We start from the raw sequence: 25075 nt of genomic DNA on the forward strand, positions 1-25075 counted from the left end.
TTAATCCATCACCGTTCTTTAGCTCACTCCGCCACCCCAGTTCAGACATGGCCATATGCAAATCAGTCTGACCCTGTGCCTCATGGGAACAGTCCAGCCCGAACTGCCAAGCCATGTTTTTCCTGGACCGGAATCAAGCTTCCCAGGACCGGTTTCTGGCATTACAGCCGTCTTCAGCCGGGCTTGCTTGACTCCAGTGGCAAAGTGAGCAAGGGACTCACGTCTGAGCATACCCTGCCAACTTAGGGCGAACAAAGAAAAACCAAAGGTGGTGATGGACGGAGCGTTGACAATACAAACACTCACCCCCAGTCAACTGATCTGGGTTTAATCCATCACCGTTCTTTAGCTCACTCCGCCACCCCAGTTCAGACATGCATATGGCCATGTCTGAACTGGGGTGGCAGAGTGGGCTAAAGAATGGTGATGGATTAAACCCAGATCAGTTGACTGGGGGTGAGTGCTTGTATTGTCAACGCTCCGTCCATCATTTCCTTTGGTTTTGCTCACTGCACATGCATATTCATACACTAAATTTGCTGAAGCACTGGCATTGAACCTCTGCCAGCCCACTTCTTACCCACGATGTGCCTGGGAACCTGCTCATCTGACCTCTAAAAAGGAAGCTACCAAATACAATGTATCCTGCCCCTCTGCTTTCACCTCACCCCACCCCTTTTCCCACCTCTCTAACCTCCTCTCCTCCTGTCCATAACCCCTTATTTCCCTTATTCTCTTTACCCTCCTTCCTCCCTCATTCCTTACCTCTCCTCCCCTCTCGTATCCTCCCCCATTATCTGCACTCACCTATGACATCTTATTTTGTTACCTCCTTTCCATGTTGAATGTCAATTTTTTTGGGAACTATTCATGATTAATACCCACTGTGAACTTGTAAATGTATTTATATTGACCTTGTAAAGCACTCTGATACCCTCGGGTCCAGTAGCGCTATATAAAACTCTCAAAATACATAAATAAGTATTCAAAATGCGTACCAATATTGTTGGGCGGAATAAAATCATGGGAAAATAAAATTGTGGGTGGGGATTCAATCAATATGAATTGAATTGAAATTACATCATCTTAGTATGGTGTGATGACCTCTCCTCGTCTTTCCAACCAATCACTAAAGGGGAACACATAGATTTGCAACTTTTAGCGGTGGTACATTGCCCTCGAAATGGTCTAACTAAGGTAGGCTCAGATAGAGAAATTGTCCGACTTGCCAGAATAGCTGACCTGTCACTGATCCAACGCACTCAATAGGCGATCGAGAGCAGAGGTGCTGGCGGAACACTCTGTCAGAAGAATCGATTACCCAATCGGGCTATTAATTGGATTTCCTAAAGAGAGGGGTGTGTCGCTGGCGTTGCACTTAGCTGAGGTCACCTGTCCTGATCTGCACCTGTCTTTTCCTGTGGGCACCGGATTAGTCGAGAGCCTGGGCTTGGTCCGTATTTTGCCCCAGCCCGTGGCCAGGATTGGTCATTGCACCTATCTAGGTAAATATAATCAGTGTGATACGTCCTTGTGCTATTTCCCTTTCTCACCCTTCCCAGGTACCAATGTCTAAAGGTGTTACTGTGATTTCTTACAAACTTTATGTCCTGCTGATTATATTTTTGCTTGTAAAATTTATGGTCACGGGATTGTGGCCCTTTTCATTTGACTTAGAAAATATATCATAGATAAAGGTTTTAAAACTTTCCCCGAGTCTGTGGTTAATATAAGAAAGGTAAATATGTTTAAATACTATCTGTTTATGCGAACTCTTTGATCCACAGGACTTATAGTAAGGTGACAAGGATTGGTAAGTTATGGTCTACAGGTATAAGTCCTAAATCGGACCTCTGGGCAAACTGATAGAGTGATTAAATTAGTAAATTGGTTGGGCAGGACTACTAGTTCAATGTGTGAATGTTATATGGGCCCAAGGTGAGTATGGTAAAATTGAGCTAGTTGGTCCCTGCGCGCTCTATCAGTATTAACCAAACTGTTTGATCTTGGGCATAATATGTTGCGTCTATTCTGTTGTTTCCAAAGGTACGCAGTGCGTTTTTCATTCACACAGGATTATGTTTTAATAAGTTTCATTGTTGACAGATAATGACCACCTGGACCACCACTGTCCATGATTGATTAAACATTACAAACACTATATAGCTGGAAAGAAAGCTCTATCAGTTGTATGGTCGCCACTGCCCAACATGGTGATCTGAAGGTCCAGAGTTAGAATGCAGGTATGGCAGACTCAAGACTTCCATTATGCAGGGGTTGGTTAACAGGGCCTTGTGACTTACAGTGCTCATAAACCATAGGTGTAATATTAATAGCTCTATAAAATACATATTATTAAGGTTAAGACTCCAATTCGGACTATGAATCTGTAGTACACTATGCTGACATGTTGAAAGACCTCCTTGCAACACTGTCTCTTTAGTGCGTTTTATCAAAGGTGTTCACATTCCTTCTATCGGTGTCTCAATGTCTCTAAGGAGAAGCACATTTGTAAACCTGTGCTGGAAAGGATACTTCAGTGCTGCAGCTCCTCAATCCCAATAAAACATTAAACCCCACACACGCCCTTTTTCACCGCTCCTGTTTATAGTGCACAGTACTGTGTGAAGTGCTTCTCCAAGGGCTCCTTGAAGACTCAAAAGTTCACCCCAATTTACTCAAACCTAATTGTCAGCAACTAAGAGGGGCCACATGAAAAGGTCTGGAGGGCCATATACAACCCACGGTGGTGCAATGAGCATGGAAAGAACAGGCCCATCAATGATCCATGCAGTGCTAAGTTTGTTAATTATAGGTTGTCAATGAAAGAAATGTTTCAAAATAAGGAGGACTCATTTGGTATTTCACTTTATGCATAAACGTTTGATGTAATGTAATTCTTCTATGTGCTTAAAGTAATAAACTATTTTGCAGAAGCCAGTTTAGAAATATTTTATTTATGGTACCCTTGGCTCCTGCTTGTGCTTTGATGCTTCTCTGGCCAAATCCTTCAGAAGTGGTCTGGAGAGAGTTGTCCTCTTAGTACGTTATCACATGGAATGCACCCTTTCTTGGAAGAGGTTTCACATTTTAAGGCGCCATATACTGGGAGGCGGTCGATATTAACAATTACATTCTAGCTGGACAAGTCACTTGCCCTCGAAGAGTCTGACACAACTTTACACCAATATCTGAGGAAAGCACCACATCCTACAGGCAGACGTAGAAGAGTTGTTACCTAGCTTGCGGCGCTCTTCGGGGTCCTGCAGCGCCATGCTAAGCGTTGGCCCTTCAGGTGCATTAACGTGGAACTGGAGAAAGGCCTTTTCAAACTCTGGAACTTCAGACTCAAATGCCACTGCAAGGAGAAAACAAAGAAGATAATGTGGTTAAGAAACAATGAATTTATTGGCACTTAACAGAGGCTGGACGAGTCTATCTCACTGTTCACTGAGGCGTTTTGGTTGTGAGAAAATTACGGGTCTCTGACAGGAACTATCCTGAAAGTCTTAATACAGTTATTTTTCTGGGATTAGGCCTGCCATCAATGCCTTTGTAGAAATACTTTGCCTGATGGAATCCAGCAGCACTTTCTCCCTCAGTCTGATATCTACTAGGTACTGTTCTGCTATCTAGGGCTTAATTTTCAATCCTTTGTTAGAGACGATCATTATGCAGAAAGTGCTGAGGGCCATCAACCAGGCTTGAATATTCTGAAGCAAACACTCACAGAGTTGATCAACTATCACCAATGAAATGAATCAAGGACAGAGCTAATTAGTTTGGGAGGAAACTAAATTTGGCACTCTCGGTGCTCCAGTGAGGAAGGGCCACCCAAATATGAGGTTAATGGGCTGATAAAATTCACGTAGTTGGATGGGAGTCGAACCGGCTTCCGGATACTCTGGGAGGCGTGGAAACCTCCAAGGTGCAGGCTCTGCCAGAGCTAGGCCTCGAGTGCCGACCCTGCTTTTCTCGTCTGATGACTTCGACTGACATAGCGCAGTTAAAGATCGCTTGGACTTTTTCCTCTTCTTGTGTCAGTGGGACTTATCTGATTTTACTGACGACCTTGACAGCGACAACGAGCGATTGGAGTAGCTCAGTGACCGATCTCGACCACGTCGATGAAAAGTTTGAGGGACCGCTCATACAAGGCCTTGGGGTGCATCACACAGCAAGTGATGCAGGTCTTGGCATTGGCGCACTCCAACCCCCTAGACGCACACCAAGTTTGGGTCTGTCACCCACATCTGTAGGTGACAGGTGCTACAGGGCTTGAAACCAGTCTTCCTAGTGGACATCCCTGACGCAACAGGAAACAAAGCTGCAGATTTCTTACTGAACCACCCATCTTCCCCGCTCTGCAAACTGATTCAGAGTAAAGGGATTACCCCTTTCAAGGGCCTTTGTTTGATGCACCATGTGTCAGTGTTCCCCGTGGCTTCGTGCTCCTGGCATGGAAAGTCACGAAAAGAAATTGATGTCAGTGTACTGGGGTGATGCCTATATAGGCACCGTACACATCATTTACGGCGTGGACGACGCAGATTCCTTACCATAGAATATTTCCCAGATGCCAGCCTTGATCTGGAAAATTTTCCCGAGCAGTACCCCTGCACGCCAGTAGGTGGCTTCATTCAGCTCCATATGGTGTCGTTGGCTTCGTCCGTGCAGGAAGTAACATGTGCTATGCCCATGCCCATAGGTACCACCCCAGTATGCTGATGTCAGTTTCTCTTCTTGACTTTCCTCGACAGGAAATACATATTGACCCCATTGCACTGTCCGGTCATACTCCAATATCCTTGACACTTAGAGTAGATGGAAAGAGGGGACCACAGGAATCTGGAGATCGCATAAGAAATTCAACACCCCACTCATTTTAAGCCACTCACTGCAGCCCTAGTGCACTACTTACATAATGACGGCACTAGGGAGGTGGAGACGCAACTATACAGGAGACATTAATAACCGTGATTTGATCGATATTTCCACAGATGAGAACCAACTATGACGGGACAACTGGACACGACTACAGGATGAAGTCAAGGAATTAGAAACTGTACACAAATAATACACTGGAGCGCTCAGAATCTGGGGAGGCCCGTACAAGGCAAGAACACAAATTAAAAGACTAGATGTGGACAGAGCACAGTATATCATCCTACGCTTGAAACTTAAATTCTACCTAGAGGGCAACAGAAACGGAAAACTGCTAGTGCATCACCTATATGAAAACAAGTTACTTACCTGTAACTTTGGTTCTGCAGTAGCATGGCATGTGTGAAGGTTATTTGTAACTGGACAGAAACCCATGAGGGTCATCGCCGCAGTTAATGGACTGAGCGTTAAGGCTCAACATCCTTCACAACCATGTGTTCACATATCAAAATATTCGGTCCCCGAGTGGGACAATCTTGTACGCCAACACCAATGGCTATGAAAGATGTGATGTTTGTAAAAATCTCAAATGCCAATAAACATGTTTTTACAAAAAAAACTTTGGTTCTGCAGTATTGGTAACTTTCATAGATTCCCATAGCTTATATCATTCCCCGTCGTCGGAATGGGAGTCTCGGTAACAAAATAACAAGGTACTAAAAAGAAAGAAAAAGGCCTAGGCCTCATTCCGTTTTGTAGCATATCTACCTCCTTTTGCAAAAGAGAGCAAAGCCAAGCAACAAACAATCAGATTAGCTTCACCCCATAGAACCCTCCTGAGAGAACCTCAGAGCCTCAGATTTTCATAGCCGTTGGGTCACCGTATAACCAAACTTGCTGAGGGCTGAGCTTTCCCAGGAAAGGAGGATGGGCGCATGGGAATCTATGAAAGTTACCAATACTGGAAAACCAAAGTTACAGGTAAGTAACTTGTGTTCTTACTCCAGTATTGGAACTTTCATAGATTCCTATAGCTTGTATCAGAGTAGCTAGCAGTCAGAGAGCACATTTTGCTCCCTCTTGACATCTCCTCCTCCATTACTTTTTTTTGATTTGTTTTTAAAACAACCTTAATCAACAGTGCAATCACATAAACAACACATAGCAAAATGTGCAAGCAACAGTAAGAAAAGGAAGGAGGGAAGAAAGGAAAGCTCACCACTCAATGGAAGAGGTTCCTCAGCCTGGCCTACAGCAGTGTCTTCTTGTGCCGAGGTCTCCAGACAGTAATGTCTTGTGAAGGTGTGCGTGCTGCTCCAAGTTGCAGCCCTGCAAATGTCTTTAATCTGAACTCCCGCAAAGAGAGCCGTAGAGGAAGCCATGGACGTTGTCGAGTGTGCTCGAACTCTAACTTCTAGAGGCTTGCTCGCTGCAGAATGACAGTACTGTATGGCACGGGAGATCCATCTAGCGATATCCTGCGCAGACAGGGGTAAGCCTTTGCGGGGAGCACTAAATGCGATGAACAATTGAGAAGATTTTCGAAATCCTTTAGTGCAGTCCAGATAAAATTTCAAGCACCGCTGCACATCCAGTGAATGAAGTGTCCTTTCCGCCGGCGTAGAAAGCTGAGGAAAGAAAGCCTTGAGAATCACTGGCTAAATGAAAGTCTGAAGGCACTTTTAGTATGAACTTTGGATTAGTCCTTAGAATTACTGTATTTCTTTTGAATTGGAGAAAAGGTTCCTGTATTGTGAGAGCTTGCAATTCTCCAATACGTCTTGCAGAAGTCAGAGCAAGAAGGAGCGCCAGTTTCCACGAGAGGAATTTCATATCTGCTCGATGAATCGGTTCAAAGGGATGCTTCATCAGCTGGGTGAGAACCAAGTTCAAATGCCATGTGGGAGGTGAAGGCCTCACCGGAGGAAAAACGCGAAACAGACTCCTGTGAATTTGTTTCACAATTCTGGATGACCAGAGAGAAGGTCCAGATGCAGTGCGTCTGTAGCGAGAAACTGCCGCTAAGTGAACCTTTATGGATGAATGAGCCAGTCCTGCCTTAGCCAAGGACAGGAGATAATGAAGAACCTGATGAGGTTGAGATGAGAAAGGGTCAACACCTTTCTGCTGGCACCAGATGCAAAATCGTTTCCATTTCAAACGGTAAGTCTTGTTAGTGGATGGAGTTCTAGCCTGAGAGAGAACATCTTTTATTTCATCCGAGAGATGAAGGTTCAGGAACTCTCACTGCTCAGGAGCCGTGCTGACGGGGGCAAGGAACGAGGATCCGGACGCCAGATCTGGCCCTGGGACATTGTGAGAAGATCCGGGATCGCCCGCAAAGGACGTGGAGGGGCCAGAGAAAGGAGGTGAAGCTCCGTGAACCAAAACTGCCTCGGCCAAGCTGGAGCGATTAGGATCATCCTGCACGGTTCGGTCTTGATCTTCCTGAGCAGTCTTGGAATTAATGAAATGGGGGGAAAGGCGTATACAAATGCTCTTGATCAGGCTATCGAAAGTGCATTCCCCAGCGATCCCCGATGGTGTAGTTTGCCTGCGTAAAACTGGCATTTTCTGTTCACCGAGGTGGCAAAGAGGTCTATTGAGGGTTTGCCCCACCGATGGAAAATCTCCTCCAAGACCGCCTGGTTCAGTTCCCATTCGTGGCTGACTGACGAAAGCCTGCTGAGCCTGTCCGCCTTTTCGTTTAGCACACCTGTAGGTGTTCTGCCTATAGCGATATTCCGTGTAGGATTGCCCACTCCCAAATGTTTTGGGCCTCCTGTGACAATGGAAGAGATCTGGTACCCCCTTCCTTGTTTATGTAGGGCATGGCCCTGGTGTTGTCCGTGTGGATGAGAACCGCTGAACCCTGCAATGGTGGAAGAAATGCTTGTAGCGCCAGACGGATCGCTCTAAGCTCCAGGAGGCTGATGTGAAGAAGACAGTGCTGGGGAAACCAATACCCGCTTACATGCAAGTCCTGAAGCACCGCACCCCAGCCCTCCAGCGGGCATCTGTCGTTACTACCTGAGGAGCTGGATTGCTTATGAAGGATAGACCTTGGGATGAATTATTTTCCTTCGTCCACCACAAGGCTGCTTTTCTCATTGCCACAGTAATCACCACCTTGTCGTCGAATGAGCCGTGACCTTGCTGCCATTGCATGTCTAGTTGCTCCTGACGAGATCGCATCCGCAACCTGCAGTGGGGTACCAGAGGGATTCATGAAGAAATCACTCCTAGAAGGGATTTGTAACGGCGTACTGAAAGACACCTTTTTCTGAACAAATGAGCCATGGATTTCAGTTTTTCTTGCCTTTTGAAGGATGGAGAAGCCTTGCTGAGAGCCGTGTCCAGGATAGCCCCCAGGTACCGTGCTTTCCTGGAAGGGAAGAGAGACCACTTCTCTGTGTTGAGAGTGAGGCTCAGATTGCTGAACAGAGTCGTACATGCCTTTACCGTCTCCTCTGTTGCCCCCCCTGGACGGGGCCTTTAGTAACCAGCCGTCCAGGTATGGGAAGACTTGAAAATGCTGTTTCCTTAGGAAAGCTGCCACTGGTGCCAGCACCTTGGTAAAGGTCCTCGGGGCAGAGCGAAGTCCAAAGGGTAAAACTTTGAATTGGAAGTGGCTCTTGGCTACTGTGAATCGAAGAAACCTCCTGTGGGCTGGATGAATGGGTATGTGAAAATACGCATCTTCGAAATCGAGAGTGGCCATGAAATCTCCCGGATTGAGGAGACGCAAGATATCCTGGGGAGTGACCATCCAAAAGGATTGAGATATGAGATAGGTGTTTAGCTCCCTGAGATCTAAAATGGGGCGCCATTTTTCCAGCGTCTTCTTGACCAGGAAAAACCTGGAATAGAAACCTTCCCCTTTTTGAGAAAAGGGAACCAGCTCTACAGCTCCCTTGAGGAGCATCTGATGAGCTTCGAGCCGCAAGAGAAGAAAATGTTTTGAAGGCATGGCGGCAGGGGGCTTGGAAGGTGGCATGTGAATTAACTCCAGAGTATGGCCCTCTTGAATGATGTTGAGCACCCAACGGTCCGATGTGATCAGTTTCCAGTTGTGGAGATATTGAGACACTTTGGCTCCCACAGATGTTGATGGGGAGGCGGGTACAGCAGGCAACGCCAGAACGCCGCTATGAATTGTCACGTCCCTGGCGATTCTGTTTTCCTCTAGCGTTGGACCTAGAGAAAGAAGAGTTCTGGCCTTGCTTCTGCTGGTATGATGGTCGATATGATTGAGGCGTTGAACCATAAAAAGAGTACCGTTGTTGTTGGTACGAACCTCTGTAGGAAGTAGTACTCTTTCCTCTGGCCCCCCGGAAAGAAACCTTCCGATACAGAAGAGTACCGAGAGCTCTTGACGTCTCCGTATCCTTTTGAATGTCCTGAAGGGTATTGTCGATATGCTTGCCAAACAATGCCTCACCTTGCCTTGGCGACGAAGAACAGCTTCGCCTGCCAGCGAACGGAAAGCCGTAGTGGCAATATCCATGGCACAGTCTATCACCTCTGCAGATGTAGCCGCTTTCTACTGCAGGATCTTCTTGGCCTTCGCCTTGGACTCCTGAGGGAGTTGGCCCAAATATGGTGAGAGATCGCACCACATTTGGCGATCATATCTGCCAAGGATTGCCAACGCATTCGCTGCTCGTACCAAAAGACTTGCCATAGAGGAAAACCTCTTCCCTGCATTAGCAAGACGCCTGCCCTCTTTATCAGGAAGAGTTGTTCAGGGGTGCAGAAGGATTGCGTGACTTTCTCTGCGCCGCCTGCGATATTACTGAATCCGGCTACGGCTGACCAATCAAATTAGCCGGACTCTCCTCAGGGGCCTTGTACTTCTTTTCCAGGCGTGGCAAAAAAGGAATCACCTTAGCCGGGTTCTTCATTGCCTTCAAACCCTTGACCCAGACATGGCTGACAATGGGAATGGACCGGACTACTTTCCTGTAGGGCTCCTTAAAATCATAAAGGAAGCACTCTGTTTGAACATAAGGCATTGGAAGTTTGAATCTACTGGAGGCTCTTTCCATCAGTTTATGAAATCCCCCAATGTCTGCCGGGGAGAGTCCACTGGATCCGGAGTAGGTGAAGCTGGGTCCAGGATCACATAATCATCCCACTCTATACCTTAGTTAGACCGGTTGCCATCGTGCTGATCCTCGTCCGTGGAATCATCTTGTACATCAAGGACCACTGGAGGTATACCTGGCCCAGGTATCTGCGGCTGTGAAACTATCCGGGATGGTTCTCCCGGAGAAACCATTGCAAAAACTGATGGTGCAGGCACAGCATGTACTGCAGAGAAAGAGGAAGCAGGAGGGGGATCAGTTTGAGAAAACCTTATTATAATCCTGCAACATGCCCTGAACATCTGCCAAGAGGGAAGCAGAAACTGAAACCATCTCCTGGCCTTCCCCTTCCTGTCAGACAATAGGATTGCTGTTAAGAGCCCTCATGAAGGTATTCGCCCTCAGAATCAGTGTCTTGGCATTTCACCAACAACTGCGAGGGGCTATGGGCAAAGCCAAAAGAGTCTTGATCATCCCTGTCAGAATCCTCTTCTTGCTCAAGTAACAGTGCGGGAGGCAAGTGCGTAACCCTCCTTGGAGACGTCATATCTCTCCTCTCCGTCGACGAAGATGTCGTCGACGGTACCGTCGGCGATGGGGTTGCAAGAGAAACCATTGTCGACGAGATAGTCGACGGTAGATCCACCGTCGACGGCTGAATCGTTGACGACGAGATGGGTGTCCTTGACACTGCCGTCGACACTCCCGCCCGTCGTAGTAGCTGCTCTCGTCGAATCCGTCGTCGACGCTCCCGTCGATGCGGACGTTGATATGTGGAGACTAGAAGGTACCGTCGATGGTGCAACATTTTTCACCTGGGATTTAGAAGTCTTCTTCGACAGTCTTCTGCAACGTCGTCGACGATCTGGATTCTTTCTCTGACTTCTCAGATATTAGAGTAGAGGGCTTTTTAAAGGCTTTAGCAGACTCCTCCACTGCTGTAGCTGAAGATAGTCCTTCCCTCTCCTTTACACATTGGTGAGGAGATTTGCTAGGACTCCTGCCCTCAGACTCATGGGGGTATTTTTTGAGGCCTTGACTGGACGTTCTGAGGATGGTGAAGGGGAAGCCCTACCCCTTTTCACTGACCTTCTAGATGAGGTGGCAATGACGAATCCTCACTGTCACTTGACAGAGTTTCCTTCCTCGACTTCAGCTTCTGGAGCCAAGTGAGGAGGCGGCCCTCACGGTCCCGGAGGGTCTTCATAGAGAAGGTGCGGCAGATCTTGCAGTCCGCTGCCTTGTGATCAGGGTACAGGCAATAAATGCAGTCCTTATGTCTGTCCTCCACATACAGCCTTTTCTTGCCAGAGGCGGAACGAGCCTTGAAAAGGGATTTCTTCTCCTTGTCAGACACTTCTAGATGAAACACCAAACAATCCTGAAGAAAAAATGCTGAACAAATAGTCAACCAGAGTTGAAGTGAGCAGAGCTCAAAGGAGACTCCCTTAGCACAACTTGCGGTAGAAAATCTGAGGCTCTGAGGTTCTTTCAGGAGGGTTCTATGGAGTGAGGCTAATCTGACTAGCAGTTGATTGGCTTTGGTCTCTTTTGCAAAAAGAGGTGGATATGCTACAAAAGGGAATGAGGCCTAGGCCTTTTTCTTTCTCTTTTGTACCTACTGCTATGTTAATTTGTTACTGAGACTCCCATTCCGACGATGGGGAAAGATACAAGCTATGGGAATCTATGAAAGTTCCAATACTGGAGTAAGTTAAAATAAATGCGGACAGTGTCCGCACTATAACTAGCCAGAATGGTACCACTATCACTAATGCATTTCAGAGTTTCTACAATCAATAATAGTCTACCCAAGATTCTGGCGATTTCCTGGCATACTCAGAAGAAGGGCAGGTAACGAAACTCTCTCAAACACAGGCAGAGGCACAAGAGAGACCTGTTGAACTATCCAAGGTATTCTCTGCTATAGGTCGCTTAAAACCTCTAAAATCCCCCGTTCCAGACGGCTTAACGTCACTATTTTATAAGACTTTCTGCTATCCCTGGTCCCTACACTCACCAGGCTTTTCAACTTCTTTGCTGATAGTGGGACGATTGAAAATTCCATGCTTGAAGCCTCCATTACAGATTTGCCTAAACCAGGAAAAGTGGCTCTAACAGACCTAATGACATCACTCTCAGAATTAATACAGGAATTGCAGCATTTTGGGGATATCTCTGGTATTAAAGTCAGCCTCTTCAATTCCCAAATAATGAAGACTGTATCTGAGACACACCAGGATCAGTTGAAGGTTCAATACCCGAATACTTGGTCCACGGCCTACCACGACTACTTGGGGATACAACTGTATTTTTTCCTAGGCAAGCCCCCTATTCAGTACAAGAGTGCCGGCCAGATGGGCTGGGAGGCAGAGATTTGGAGGCGCCTAACACACAAAGAATGGGAGGACATATTTTATACAGCACACCACACAGCAGGCAACATGTTGAGCATTGAAACATCAGTTAAGATTGTTTCATATTGGTACTGTCAATCAACAACAAGATCCCTATACCTGGGGTGATTATTAAATTACATAGACATGAGTACACATTACTCAGGTTGTATTCTTCTTTTTTTATACATACCGAGGTAAACCCCTGCTATCTTGCGCAGTGCGGTTTCACTCCTCTAATGTCTGATAATCCCCACACATTATATTGTTCCACACAATTAATTAAATACTGCAGTCTCAATTCAAAAAATGTCCGGCAGTGATGTTCAACGGATGTCTGCTTTCTAAACTGAAAGCACATCTATCCACACTTCACCACATGTGTACAATCTTACAGAGGAAAAAATGTGTGGAGGAAAGGAAGGCACCTCACGGGCGAACACCCTCGGGGATGTTGGCTGATGTTACCAACTCAATGCCCCTTTCTCATCATCGGTTGCCTTCCAATCCGGAAAAGAAAAAAGAATAAGTACAACACATAAACTGAAATACGTGTAAAGGTGCAACATAAAGAGTATCGACGTTAACTCAAAAAGGACAGAGTGACATAAAATCCACAGCCACACCCACTCAATCACTTTATTCTTCGTTTCAGTGTGAGCTGAAGAGTTAAAACAAAGGATGGTAGCTTAGTATCGCCTACCAGTTCCTTGATACCGACATGTTTCACTGCCCCATTGTTTTCGGCAGATTCATCAGGGTATTGAACACTCGGTCACTGCACCAAGGTTTTGAACATCCTTTCTGGACACTATTGAATTGAGACAAAAATAAAACCAGAGACATGCCCAGTAGTCAATATCAATTCATCGGTTTCCACACCGGGGTAATGGTTGAAAAAATATGATTATACAATTATAATTATAATTACCCTTGACCAGCATGGGCAACTCATACCGGCTGGCCAAATCACGCTTTGATTCGTTTAAAAACGATTGAAGTAGCAATCTGTAGGGAATGTAAAAGAGACATTCTAAAGCTGTCAGGCCCAGGACCCCAACAGTGAACCTCCACGTCATCTTCTATCGTCTTAGGGCAAGAGAGCTGTGACTCCCCTACTCGTGCATTCAGACAACCTGGGAAATGGCACGTGTCAACTTGGAGCATCACCAACTCCCAACTTTTATAGTAAACACGTGCACAACACACAATGTCAAACCTTAGACACCCACAGTGGACATCGGTGTCAGCTTCACACATCTTAGGACAGGAGAGTTATTACACCCCTACTCATGCATTTAAAGAAATTCGAGATGGCGCGTGTCGGATGAGAACATGCAACACTCCCAAGTTTTATGCTGCACACATGCGCACCAATCTCGATTTTGATCATTACCAGGGTGTATGGGCCATAGTAACATATTTAGGCAAAAATACCTGCATTCCGGTGGTTATGACATTCGACCCTATGGCTACAAAAATCAGGCAGTCTATTAGAAAACACTGGGACCTACTGTCTACCAAAGATTTCCGGATGCCACCGCCTAGGTTTGCTTTTAAGAGAGCAACCAACTTGAAAGACAAACTAGTCCACACTCGCACCCCTGCACCACACAAAAGAGACCTGTCCACTTTGCCCAAAGGACACTTTCCCTGTGGGACATGTTCGGTGTGTTCACTCACTAAAAAAAGCAATAGTGTGACTTTGAGTACAGGAAGAGTCTGGTTTTTGAACCATTTTAGCAACTGCAACACCACGCACGTGGTATATAGACTGTTGTGCTGCTGTGGCCTTCAATACTTCGGTCTTACGACACGAAAAATCAAGGTGCGCATTCAGGAACACCTGAGTACCATCAAGGCGGGCAAACTAACTACGAAGCTGGTACAACATTGCCACAAAGAAAAACATGATTTTACGTGGACTGTGTTGGAAGTAATAAAAGGCAATCCACAGAACATGGAAACAGCGCTGCTGAGTAAAGAAGCCAGATGGATATACAGCGAACGCAGCGACTGTGTAGGCCTGAATGAAATCCTGGAGTGGAACCGGGTGAAATAGACACTCAAGGGTGAGCTATCTGTAATCGGTTTCCCCTTTTTTGTAAGTGCTTCTTGGTGAACAACGGTCACTCTTGCTGCCGTTTGAGGTTGCCCTGCCAGGGATATACCGGCACGGCACTTGTTTATGTCGAGGGGCCTTGTTATACAGTAGGATACCATCTCAACTGTCCTCCATGATACCCCTCATTGGATCAGTTAAAACATCTGAAATCCAAAATGATTGGCTAATAGATATGCCTTCATGGGCTTGGAGAAACATCCAGGGGGGACACTTGTGTCACTTGGCACAGTATTTCTGTAGATCCAAATTTTTTTAAATTTTTTTTTGATCAGATGCTTGATGAGTTGTGTGAGATATGCCTAGCGCTAGGTTGGACCGCGGATGCGGATTTAATCAGTGCTATCCTGGAGATGTGGTATTGATATAGTTTAACATACTAGTGTACAAATATAAAACTATATCTGCGTGCAAGTATATGGTTGTGCCACTATGACCCCCTGCGGGTTCCCCAGAGAACCTGTTTGAGGCATCCTATGCAAGAAATAAATTAATAAAGGAAACATTTATTTCTAAATTATAATAGATTGCTAACATGTATAAACATGCCAGTCAATATAGCGACTGAGTAAAATTAATCCCCGGCTTTTGGGAGGCTGTGCACGACAGGTCACCAACTGAATTCTAGCATCAGACGCTGGTCTTGTGCCGTTCCAATATGGCGCCACCGTTCCCCTTTGGAGCGCCAGTATGTGCGCATGCGCGCCAGATCAGCTGACCGGACCTCGCCGGGTTTGAAAAACAAACGCCGGAGTGAGTTACGTGTTCCTGGGATGAGACACCGCCCTGGTTTCCAACCGTACGGTGAGGAGTGGGTGCGAGTAGGTAGCCTTTGGAGGTTTGCAGCCACAGTACCGAGCAGCCAGTGAGAGCAATACGCTATTATGTAGCGAGGGGGAAGTAGTTTTAATGATGTATACTGTGCTGTAGTGGTGCGGTTCCCCGTATACCTATAATGGTGTTGTAGGCATTATGTTATGTGTGGGCGAGGGGTTACACTGCCTCCGTATTTTTGCCTAAATATGTTACTATGGCCCATACACCCTGGTAATGATCAAAATCGAGATTGGTGCGCATGTGTGCAGCATAAAACTTGGGAGTGTTGCATGTTCTCATCCGACACGCGCCATCTCGAATTTCTTTAAATGCATGAGTAGGGGTGTAATAACTCTCCTGTCCTAAGATGTGTGAAGCTGACACCGATGTCCACTGTGGGTGTCTAAGGTTTGACATTGTGTGTTGTGCACGTGTTTACTATAAAAGTTGGGAGTTGGTGATGCTCCAAGTTGACACGTGCCATTTCCCAGGTTGTCTGAATGCACGAGTAGGGGAGTCACAGCTCTCTTGCCCTAAGACGATAGAAGATGACGTGGAGGTTCACTGTTGGGGTCCTGGGCCTGACAGCTTTAGAATGTCTCTTTTACATTCCCTACAGATTGCTACTTCAAACGTTTTTAAACGAATCAAAGCGTGATTTGGCCAGCCGGTATGAGTTGCCCATGCTGGTCAAGGGTAATTATAATTATAATTGTATAATCATATTTTTTCAACCATTACCCCGGTGTGGAAACCGATGAATTGATATTGACTACTGGGCATGTCTCTGGTTTTATTTTTGTCTCAATTCAATAGTGTCCAGAAAGGATGTTCAAAACCTTGGTGCAGTGACCGAGTGTTCAATACCCTGATGAATCTGCCGAAAACAATGGGGCAGTGAAACATGTCGGTATCAAGGAACTGGTAGGCGATACTAAGCTACCATCCTTTGTTTTAACTCTTCAGCTCACACTGAAACGAAGAATAAAGTGATTGAGTGGGTGTGGCTGTGGATTTTATGTCACTCTGTCCTTTTTGAGTTAACGTCGATACTCTTTATGTTGCACCTTTACACGTATTTCAGTTTATGTGTTGTACTTATTCTTTTTTCTTTTCCGGATTGGAAGGCAACCGATGATGAGAAAGGGGCATTGAGTTGGTAACATCAGCCAACATCCCCGAGGGTGTTCGCCCGTGAGGTGCCTTCCTTTCCTCCACACATTTTTTCCTCTGTAAGATTGTACACATGTGGTGAAGTGTGGATAGATGTGCTTTCAGTTTAGAAAGCAGACATCCGTTGAACATCACTGCCGGACATTTTTTGAATTGAGACTGCAGTATTTAATTAATTGTGTGGAACAATATAATGTGTGGGGATTATCAGACATTAGAGGAGTGAAACCGCACTGCGCAAGATAGCAGGGGTTTACCTCGGTATGTATAAAAAAAGAAGAATACAACCTGAGTAATGTGTACTCATGTCTATGTAATTTAATAATCACCCTAGGTATAGGGATCTTGTTGTTGATTGATTGTCTAGAGTGGAGGGCGATCCCTTATATCTTTCCAAATCCCTCTTGGCTCCTTCTTGTTGGTGCTCATATTGGTACTGGACGCCCGCCAGAAAACAAAAATGTCTATCGTCTGTTTTGGCTTTTAGCGTTGTCATGACTGTATCCTATGTAGCATTCCCCACTCTATCCGCTGCCTGTCTCTGCAGTGCAGTCAAAGAATCACCTTCACCATCAGTCCATTTTTGTAGTTTCCTCCGCCATGCATCAACAGAGGGTGTGCCAGAGTTTCCTTTGAAAACCTAGCTACTTGTCATTAGGCCAACAGTCTTGCCAAAGAACCAAACTTGTTTTCCATTTTTGCCATCTTTCCCCTTTTATACAGTCCTTGGATATTAACCTCCACGATGAAAGTACATCTTCTGCCTGTCATCTCCCATATCAAGCTCTAAACCGCATCCCAGAATAGAGCAAGCTCGGGACAATTCCAAAATATATGAGTTATGTCCGCTGCAGTTTGGCGGCATCTGGGGCACATACCAGATACAGGATGATACGTTTTATGCAACTTGCTAGTGTTCAAGTATGTCCTATTAAGTATTTTAAATTGAATCAATTTGAACACATTGCTTGATACCTTTGAGGGGTACCAGACTATGCTGAACTATTTAAGTTTAATGCTTCTACCTACATCTCATTCCCAGAGGTTCTTTGGGGAAATATCTATCTGAGATTGATACGCAAGGCTATGATACAGAGCTGTGATACCTTTTCATAACCCGCCATGTGTCAATTTGGTGTGCATGATATTGTATATAGCACATGCAAATAGCATTCCGTCCAAAGCAACTTAACCGGCCTTGTCAGTGCTCCATAAGTCAGGAACTTACCCACTGGGAGTTGCATGTCATCTCAGTTCCTTAAACGTGTAAAATGGTTGTTTGACATACATAACATAGACCTCCCCTCGCATCTGTACAATAAAGTCATCGCTTCCAACAATATTTGGATGTGTTTGTGCTTAACAAGAGAGAGATGAACCTCGTTACCCAGATTCAGCACCATTGACAGTAGTTTTTCATTCGTCGTGGACCAAATATTTAATTTCCTCAAGTTGTTAATTTCCCAGCCACTCCCTGAAGCTGGCTCGCTATGTAATAAATCTCCTATTCTAGGGGAGCACATCCTCCTTCCAGGACTTGTAATTGTAATTTTTACAGTGCCACTATGTTCTTATCACCTCCCTGAGTCAGATCCAGTAGATCTGGCCCTCAAAATGTTATCCGGCAATGCCACTGTTAAATTCACAAAGAAATAAAGGAAACAAGGACAAACCTTTTGGAAAAAGCTAACCTACCCATATCGGACAATGACAACTTGGTCCAAAATGTGATGGAATTGATGAAGTGGCAGGGGGACAGAGGGATCTCAGATCCAAGGAGATCTTATCTTGGCATAGGCTATTTATCATAAGGCAGGCTTAAAATTTATTAAACTGCTCATGAGAAAAAATGGAAGGCCTAATCAGTTTTTTTAATATACTTGCAATGAGACACGGCTAAAACATTCATTACATTTACCTTAACAATAGGCTACATCAGAATTGTGAGGCTATAAAAACTAGAAATAATTACCTCTGGTGGGACCGTCAATTCAGCGTTTAAATGAACAATGGCATGGGATGTTATTTTTAAATTCCCTCATTGAGGAATAGCAAAGGGTTGTCACCTCATGTCACTTTGAGATCTTTGCCGACCAAAAGGAAAAGGCCCAATTGAATCTCATACAATACCCAAACCATACTTTCTATGCAACAGACCAGCACTTCTTAACCTTTTCACTTCTGTGGACCTTAACTGAATCACTCCTGGAAGTTGAGTACCCTGGCCTATGCAATTTCCTTGATATTAACCTAATAAAACACATAAAATTACAGAAAACTATACATCAAAGTATACATCATATAAATACACAAATGATGAAATATTTTCTGTAATTCACAACAGAAAAATCCAAATTTAGCCACTGAATCTCATGGGCAGGATTTCAAGATGATGGTCAGTTTCCTCTATATGCTTCAAAACATGCCCCTCGTGTTCTCGCGGTCCTGGTTCCGTGAGATGGATGGCCTGGCCACTAAATTCCTGTGGGGGGTTCGAAGGCCGAGATTGGCCCTCACTTAATGCAGGATTCCGCCCTTTGATTAGGAATGACGAACCTACACCGCTATTATCTGGCGACCAGGCTTCTTACCGTACATGACTGGTTCAATGGTGGTTGGGCAGACCCGGCTTACCGCCTGGAACTGCATACGCTGGGTTTCTCTGGTATTCAAGGGATGCTCTACGGCACTGCCATCCCCCACACTCTGCCGGAAGTTACCCGTGGGGTGTTTTTGGCATGGTGAGCCGCCCTGCGTCACACCCGCTGGTCGGGCAAGCTGACCCAATATACCCCCTTGTGGTGCGGAACACAGCTCAAAGACGTCGCCACTCTCTCTGGGTTCAGCGCGTGGGACCTTATTGGAATTTCCCAGCTGGGAGATGTCTGGCGCGGGAGCCACATTCGCGAATTCTCTGCATTACAGACCCAGTTCTCTCTCCATGCCTCTTAGTTCTACCGCTATCTTCAGTTGCGCCATGCACTCCATACCCACATTTCGGAGGGAACCTCCTTGCCCGAATATAGTCCACCTGAAGCACAGGTTATGATTGGGGATTTGGGGAAGGGGGAATTTCCCGCATTTATCGTTCCCTAACAAATAACACCCCTAACTCACTTTCCTCTCTCCGGGATAAATTGGAGGGCTGGATTGGTCCTTTAGAGGATGCTGATTGGAGGGATGCGGTTACATCTTCTGCGCGGCTCGATTGGTTCAAGTATACTATTTGCACGCGGCCTACCTTACGCCGTCGCGCCTTCATCGCTCTGGGCTCCGACTTGATGCTTCCTGTCCCCGCTGTCACTGGCCTGAGCAGATTTTTATCACATGGTATTCCTCTGTCCCAACATTGCGCCTTACTGGGAGCTAGTGACCGCTGATCTTACCGAGGTCCTGGGCTGGGAGGTCCCTAAGAATATACTCTTGGGGGTTACGGATGGTCTGGACGGGAACAGGGCAGAGAAACTTTGTCTCACCACGGCTCTCATGGTAGCGAAACGAGATATTGCAGCCCTTTGCCTGGATCCGTTGGCCCCTTCCATGACAAGGTGGCGCAGGGGGGGTAGATTGGTGTGCAGTGCAGGAACGCTCCATGTATGCTTTACGTGGCTGCCCTAAAAAGTTTCAAAGGGTGTGGGGTAAATGGGTCGGGGTGATGGAGGACTGAACTTCTTGAAGCTTCTTTATGGACATGCTCGTTGACTTTGTCGCTTGTTATTGCTCATCGAACTTGTGTGTCTGGGGCTTACTCCCCCGTGTTTATTTATTGCTCTTGTGTACTGCTCGCTGTGCAGAAGTTGACTGTGTCCTCATTGCTGTGTATGTACTCATTTAAAATCAATAAACTTGATTATAAAAAAAAATCGTAATTTAAATAGGAAGGTTTGAGATTTTCACAATTTTACTGTATTTCTAAAAGTCAAAGCAATATGTTAAACTTTAGCATAACACTTGTCTTTTTTGCTCCTAAGGCATCATCTCTTTTTATTCAGCGCATAATAGTGCTTCTCCTGAGCCATCAATCTATTCTTCTGATTGCTCTGCTCCCACAAATCAAGCTAAGGTTATCAACCCAATTTCTAGCCTCCAATTTCAAATGCCTTCACTCTTACAAAGCGGTATATTTTACATTATGCCTTTTTATGTGTATATACCTTATTAATCAATGAAGAGTATTTAATATTATAAACAGTTTCAGACCTACAATGGACCACAGGTTGAGAATCACTGCAGCAGACCTATTTAACACAGAATAAGAGTTCTTCTTGCTGCGTATAGGCAATTTAATAGCAAACACAAAATGGACAGGGTTTCTGGAACTTTGCATACTGGAGCTCAGCCTTTTTCTACACACTCAGTTTAACAGGTTAACAAAATGAATCCCCTGGTGGTCTCCATTCTGGTAAAGCGGGACAATAAGAGTAAACCCTAGGTCTTTTGTTTAAAATTTGGACACCTGGCCAAATCCCTTCCAATGAGACTATTTATTTTCAGGATACTCACCATAATGGTCACAAAAGGTAATGGCTGCATGATAGTGGGACAAGGCCTTAAAGTGCTCCGCTTTAACTTGAACCATGGTGGTCCAGGAGAATGGCACGTAATCCTTCACTGGAGGCTGTGTCATCATCTGGCAGACCAAGGAATAGGCTTCTTCCACCTGCAGAAAAAAACAAAAGCGTACAAACTTAAACCAAGAAATTTGTTGGACATTACGAAGGGTCATAATTTCCCTCAAAGAAACCCTATATTTCTCAAGTTCTAGAGTAGCAATTTAAAATACAAAATTAGCCTACTGGTTGTTACCACAGCAGATGTCCAATCTGGACTTTATGATGTCATTTTAAAAAAAATATCTTTATTGCATTTTATCTTTTCTGGTACATTAGCTTACAAGCATCGATACACATCACTTCGGCAACAATATCACTTGCTCGATAACACTATACATATAAATCAAACCATTTCCTTCACTTTGCTTCGGTGTCATCCATGTCTGCAGTGTAAGGTTGCACATGCGTATTCAAATCTCGGGCTCCTACGGCCCGCACATTCTCTCATCTCCAGTGGAGGGTCAGAGTGAAGGTGTTTAGTACACCTCTCCATGGCGGAAAGAGTAATGCATAAGAACATCAATGCTTTCAGATAAATGCAGTTCACATTAGGATCCCACTCTTGAATTGTATCATATAACATGTCATAAGCAAATGTATCAATGTACATGCAAATGTCAAGTCCGTTCTCTAGATATTATTTTCTATAGCAATTCAACCACATCTAAGAACAGTAAATAATAAATCAAAATAAAAGACACATCAAATAACCATGGGCTTATGTATCAAGAGTCTAGAGTGTCAACTGAGCGCAAATGCGGCCAGGCTAGCGTGCGAGGATAGTGTGTGGGCTGCTACTTTAGTTTTCTATGCAATTGCATGGTTGTGAAGGTAATGCGTGGCAGGAGCTACTTCTGTGTGGTGTTGTTAGGGAGTGTTAGGTTCTTGCCCAGCTTAACAATTGCAGTTGGGGTGGCATGTAGAGACAGCGCGGTATCGGCGCCTAGGTGGCTCGTTAGGTGTCAGGGCCCGCTCGTTACACAGGGGGTACTTGCAACATGGCATTAAAGCGTGTGAGAGTTCTAAGCATTTCGTCCCAGGTCTGCGCAATGGGATACTTACCCAACCCTGCCGTTTCTTCCCTGTGTAGGGTGGTGCCCTCTGCCCGTGCCCAGAATTCAAAGGGATTTCACCCAATGTGATACCTCTGGTGGGTCCTTGTGTTTCCACCTCTTAGTTATGAGTCGCTTTGCTGTTATGAGGCCCAAGTCACGAAACCTGGAGCCTATTTTGTTGGCCGTGGTTCTCTTGTAAAACCCCAGGATGCAGACCTCCCACGTGGAAGGCATCTCAGTGTTAGTACAATGGGCAAGTGTTTCCAATATCACACGCCAGTAGTGTAGAAGCAGGGGACAGGACCTCTCCATAGCGGCAAGAGAAATGCATAAGAACATCAGTGCATGCAGATAAATGCAGTTCACATTAGGATCCCACTCTTGAATTGTATCATATAACGTGTCATAAGCAAATGGATCAATGTACATGCAAATGTCAAGTCCGTTCTCTAGATATTATTTTCTATAACAATTCAACCACATCTAAGAACAGTAAATAATAAATAAAAGAGACATCAAATAACCAAGGGCGTATGTATCAAGAGTTTAGAGTGTCAACTGGGCGCAAATGCGGCCAGGCTAGCGTGCGAGGATAGTGTGTGGGCTGCTACTTTAGTTTTATATGCAATTGTATGGTTGTGACGGTAACGCGTGGCAGGAGCTACTTCTGTGTGGTGTTGTTAGGGAGTGTGAGGTTCTTGCCCAGCTTAACAATTGCAGCTGGGGTGGCATGTAGAGACAGCGCGGTATCGGCGTCTAGGTGGCTCATTATGTGTCAGGGTCCGCTCGTTACACAGGGGGTACTTGCAACGTGGCATTAAAGCGTGTGAGAGTTCTAAGCATTTCATCACAGGTCTGTGCAATGGGATACTTACCCAACCCTGCCGTTTCTTCCCTATGTAGGGTGGTGCCCTCTGCCCGTGCCCAGACTTCAAAGGGATTTCACCCAATGTGATACCTCTGGTGGGTCCTTGTGTTTCCACCTCTTAGTTATGAGTCGCTTCGCTGTTATGAGGCCCAGGTCACGAAACCTGGAGCCTACTTTGTTGGCCGTGGTTCTCTTGTAAAAGCCCAGGATGCAGACCTCCCACGTGGAAGGCATCTCAGTGTTAGTGCAATGGGCAAGTGTTTCTAATATCACACGCCAGTAGTGTAGAACCAGGGGACAGGACCACAGCATATGCAATAGATCAGCGCCTAGGAGACAACACCTCGGGCATTCGAAAGTATTGATGTTTAAGTATTTATTGATTTTGTCTGGTGAAAGATACGCCCTGCGTAGTATGTAAGTTTGTATGAGTTTGAATCGTGAATTTCGCGGTATGTGTGTGGCACTAGCTATAACGCGCTACCACTCTTTATCAGTACAAGGACGGCCTCTGTCTTCTGTCCAATATATGCAGAGTCTCTGCAATGGCTTCAATACATGGATGAGCAGGGCTTGTACCAGCCAAAGTATCACATGTGATCCCTCCCCCATTACATGCAGCTACTGTAAGAAATGATGAGTCGGAGGCTCGTTGGTCATGTCACCCCACGTTAGTGTGAACGTTCGCATAATGGCTGCGTGTAGAAGAAACTGGCCCACTGGTAATCCATTTTCTGCCATCAGTGTCGCAAAAGGTAGTAAGGCCTAGTCTGCATACAACTCTCCAAGTGTCTCCACTCCCACTTCCGCCCCGGGCGTCAATGTCATGTCCGTTATAGGGTCTCTGCCTCTGGGCGTCCCAAGAAGTGGCAGTACCGGGGCATATGTGATTGTGTCTTTTGTGAGGTGAAGGCTTCCCCTGAAACACTTGTGAGCCAACTCAACATATATTTGTGTCGGGCAGGGAATTTTTCCTTGCGGGTGAAGCAATCCACATATCTGGGCCTGCGTCCAGACTGTATTCTCGGTCGCAGTGTCCACCAGATTATTGCCGCTTAGCCACTTCGCGACCCACTGTAACTGCGCAGCTAAGTAATATAGTTCCAGATGAGGAACTGCTAAGCCGCAATATTCCGGGGGTGCATATAGTTTCTGCAGTGCTATCCTGGGCCAGCCTGCGTTCCAGGTCAAGCCACACAGTAACCCCTCCAACTCTCTAAAGAACTTCACTGGGACATACACCGGGAGATTCGCAAAATAATATAATAACCTGGGTAGTACTATCATTTTAGTCAAGGTTACACGGCTCATCACATTGAGCGGCAAGGACTTCCAGAAATGCATCTGTGCTCTGATTGAGGAGACGGCGCAAACCAGATTACCCTCCATTATATCTGTTGGGGACCTGTAAATATATATACCTAGGTATCTGAACGTGGTTGGATACCAATTAAGTGCAGTTCCGTTAATAATTATATCGGCTGCAGCTACGTCCTCACGGAAAGAGTAAGCGCCTGACTTGGCCCAGTTTACCCTGAGGCCTGATACCACCTCAAACCTACAGAACAGTGCTGATACCTCCGGTGTCACAGCATGAAGATCTTGTATATACAATAACAGGTCATCCGCATATAGGGACACTGTATGCAGTCCGTCACTTAAGGGGATGCCCCATTCCATGCCACCCTCTCAGTGGAGAGCCGCCAATGGTTCCATAGCTAGGGAAAGAAGTAATGTAGACAGGGGGGACCTCGTCTCACCTTGATTTCGTCTGATAGGAGCTTGCCCATACGAGCCCACAGCTGGTACAACAATTGCACCAGCTGTTGATAATCGTTCCCCAGCTCGTATTTACGTAAGACCGCTGCAAGATAAGGCCACTCCAATGAATCAAAAGCCTTCCAGGTCCAGTACTAGACAGCCAGATCTGGGCCAGTTCTCCGTAGCATATTTTTGGATTCAATAGTCGAATATTTAGGGAGGTGCTCCTGGTGGGTACAAATCCATTCTGGTCGGTAAGTACCAAAGTTGGCACAAACAGGGCAATACGTTTGGCCAGGG

The 25075-nt window shown here is 45.7% G+C and overlaps 1 protein-coding gene across 4 annotated transcripts in view; it reads right to left on the minus strand.

Moving 5' to 3' along the window:
• The window catches only part of RHPN1 (rhophilin Rho GTPase binding protein 1), a 615089-nt gene that overhangs the window by 101490 nt on the left and 488524 nt on the right, over positions 1-25075 (minus strand). For all 4 annotated transcript variants that reach the window (XM_078686651.1, XM_078686652.1, XM_078686653.1 and 1 more), the window contains 2 exons: positions 20982-21138; positions 3239-3358 (listed from right to left, as the gene is read on the minus strand). In XM_078686651.1, the coding sequence (XP_078542777.1) occupies positions 3239-3358; positions 20982-21138 (277 nt within the window). The remainder of the gene's footprint in view (positions 1-3238; positions 3359-20981; positions 21139-25075) is intronic.

This window comes from Lissotriton helveticus, chromosome 4_1 (assembly GCF_964261635.1).
Source record: "Lissotriton helveticus chromosome 4_1, aLisHel1.1, whole genome shotgun sequence".
NCBI classification, from domain to species: domain Eukaryota; kingdom Metazoa; phylum Chordata; class Amphibia; order Caudata; family Salamandridae; genus Lissotriton; species Lissotriton helveticus.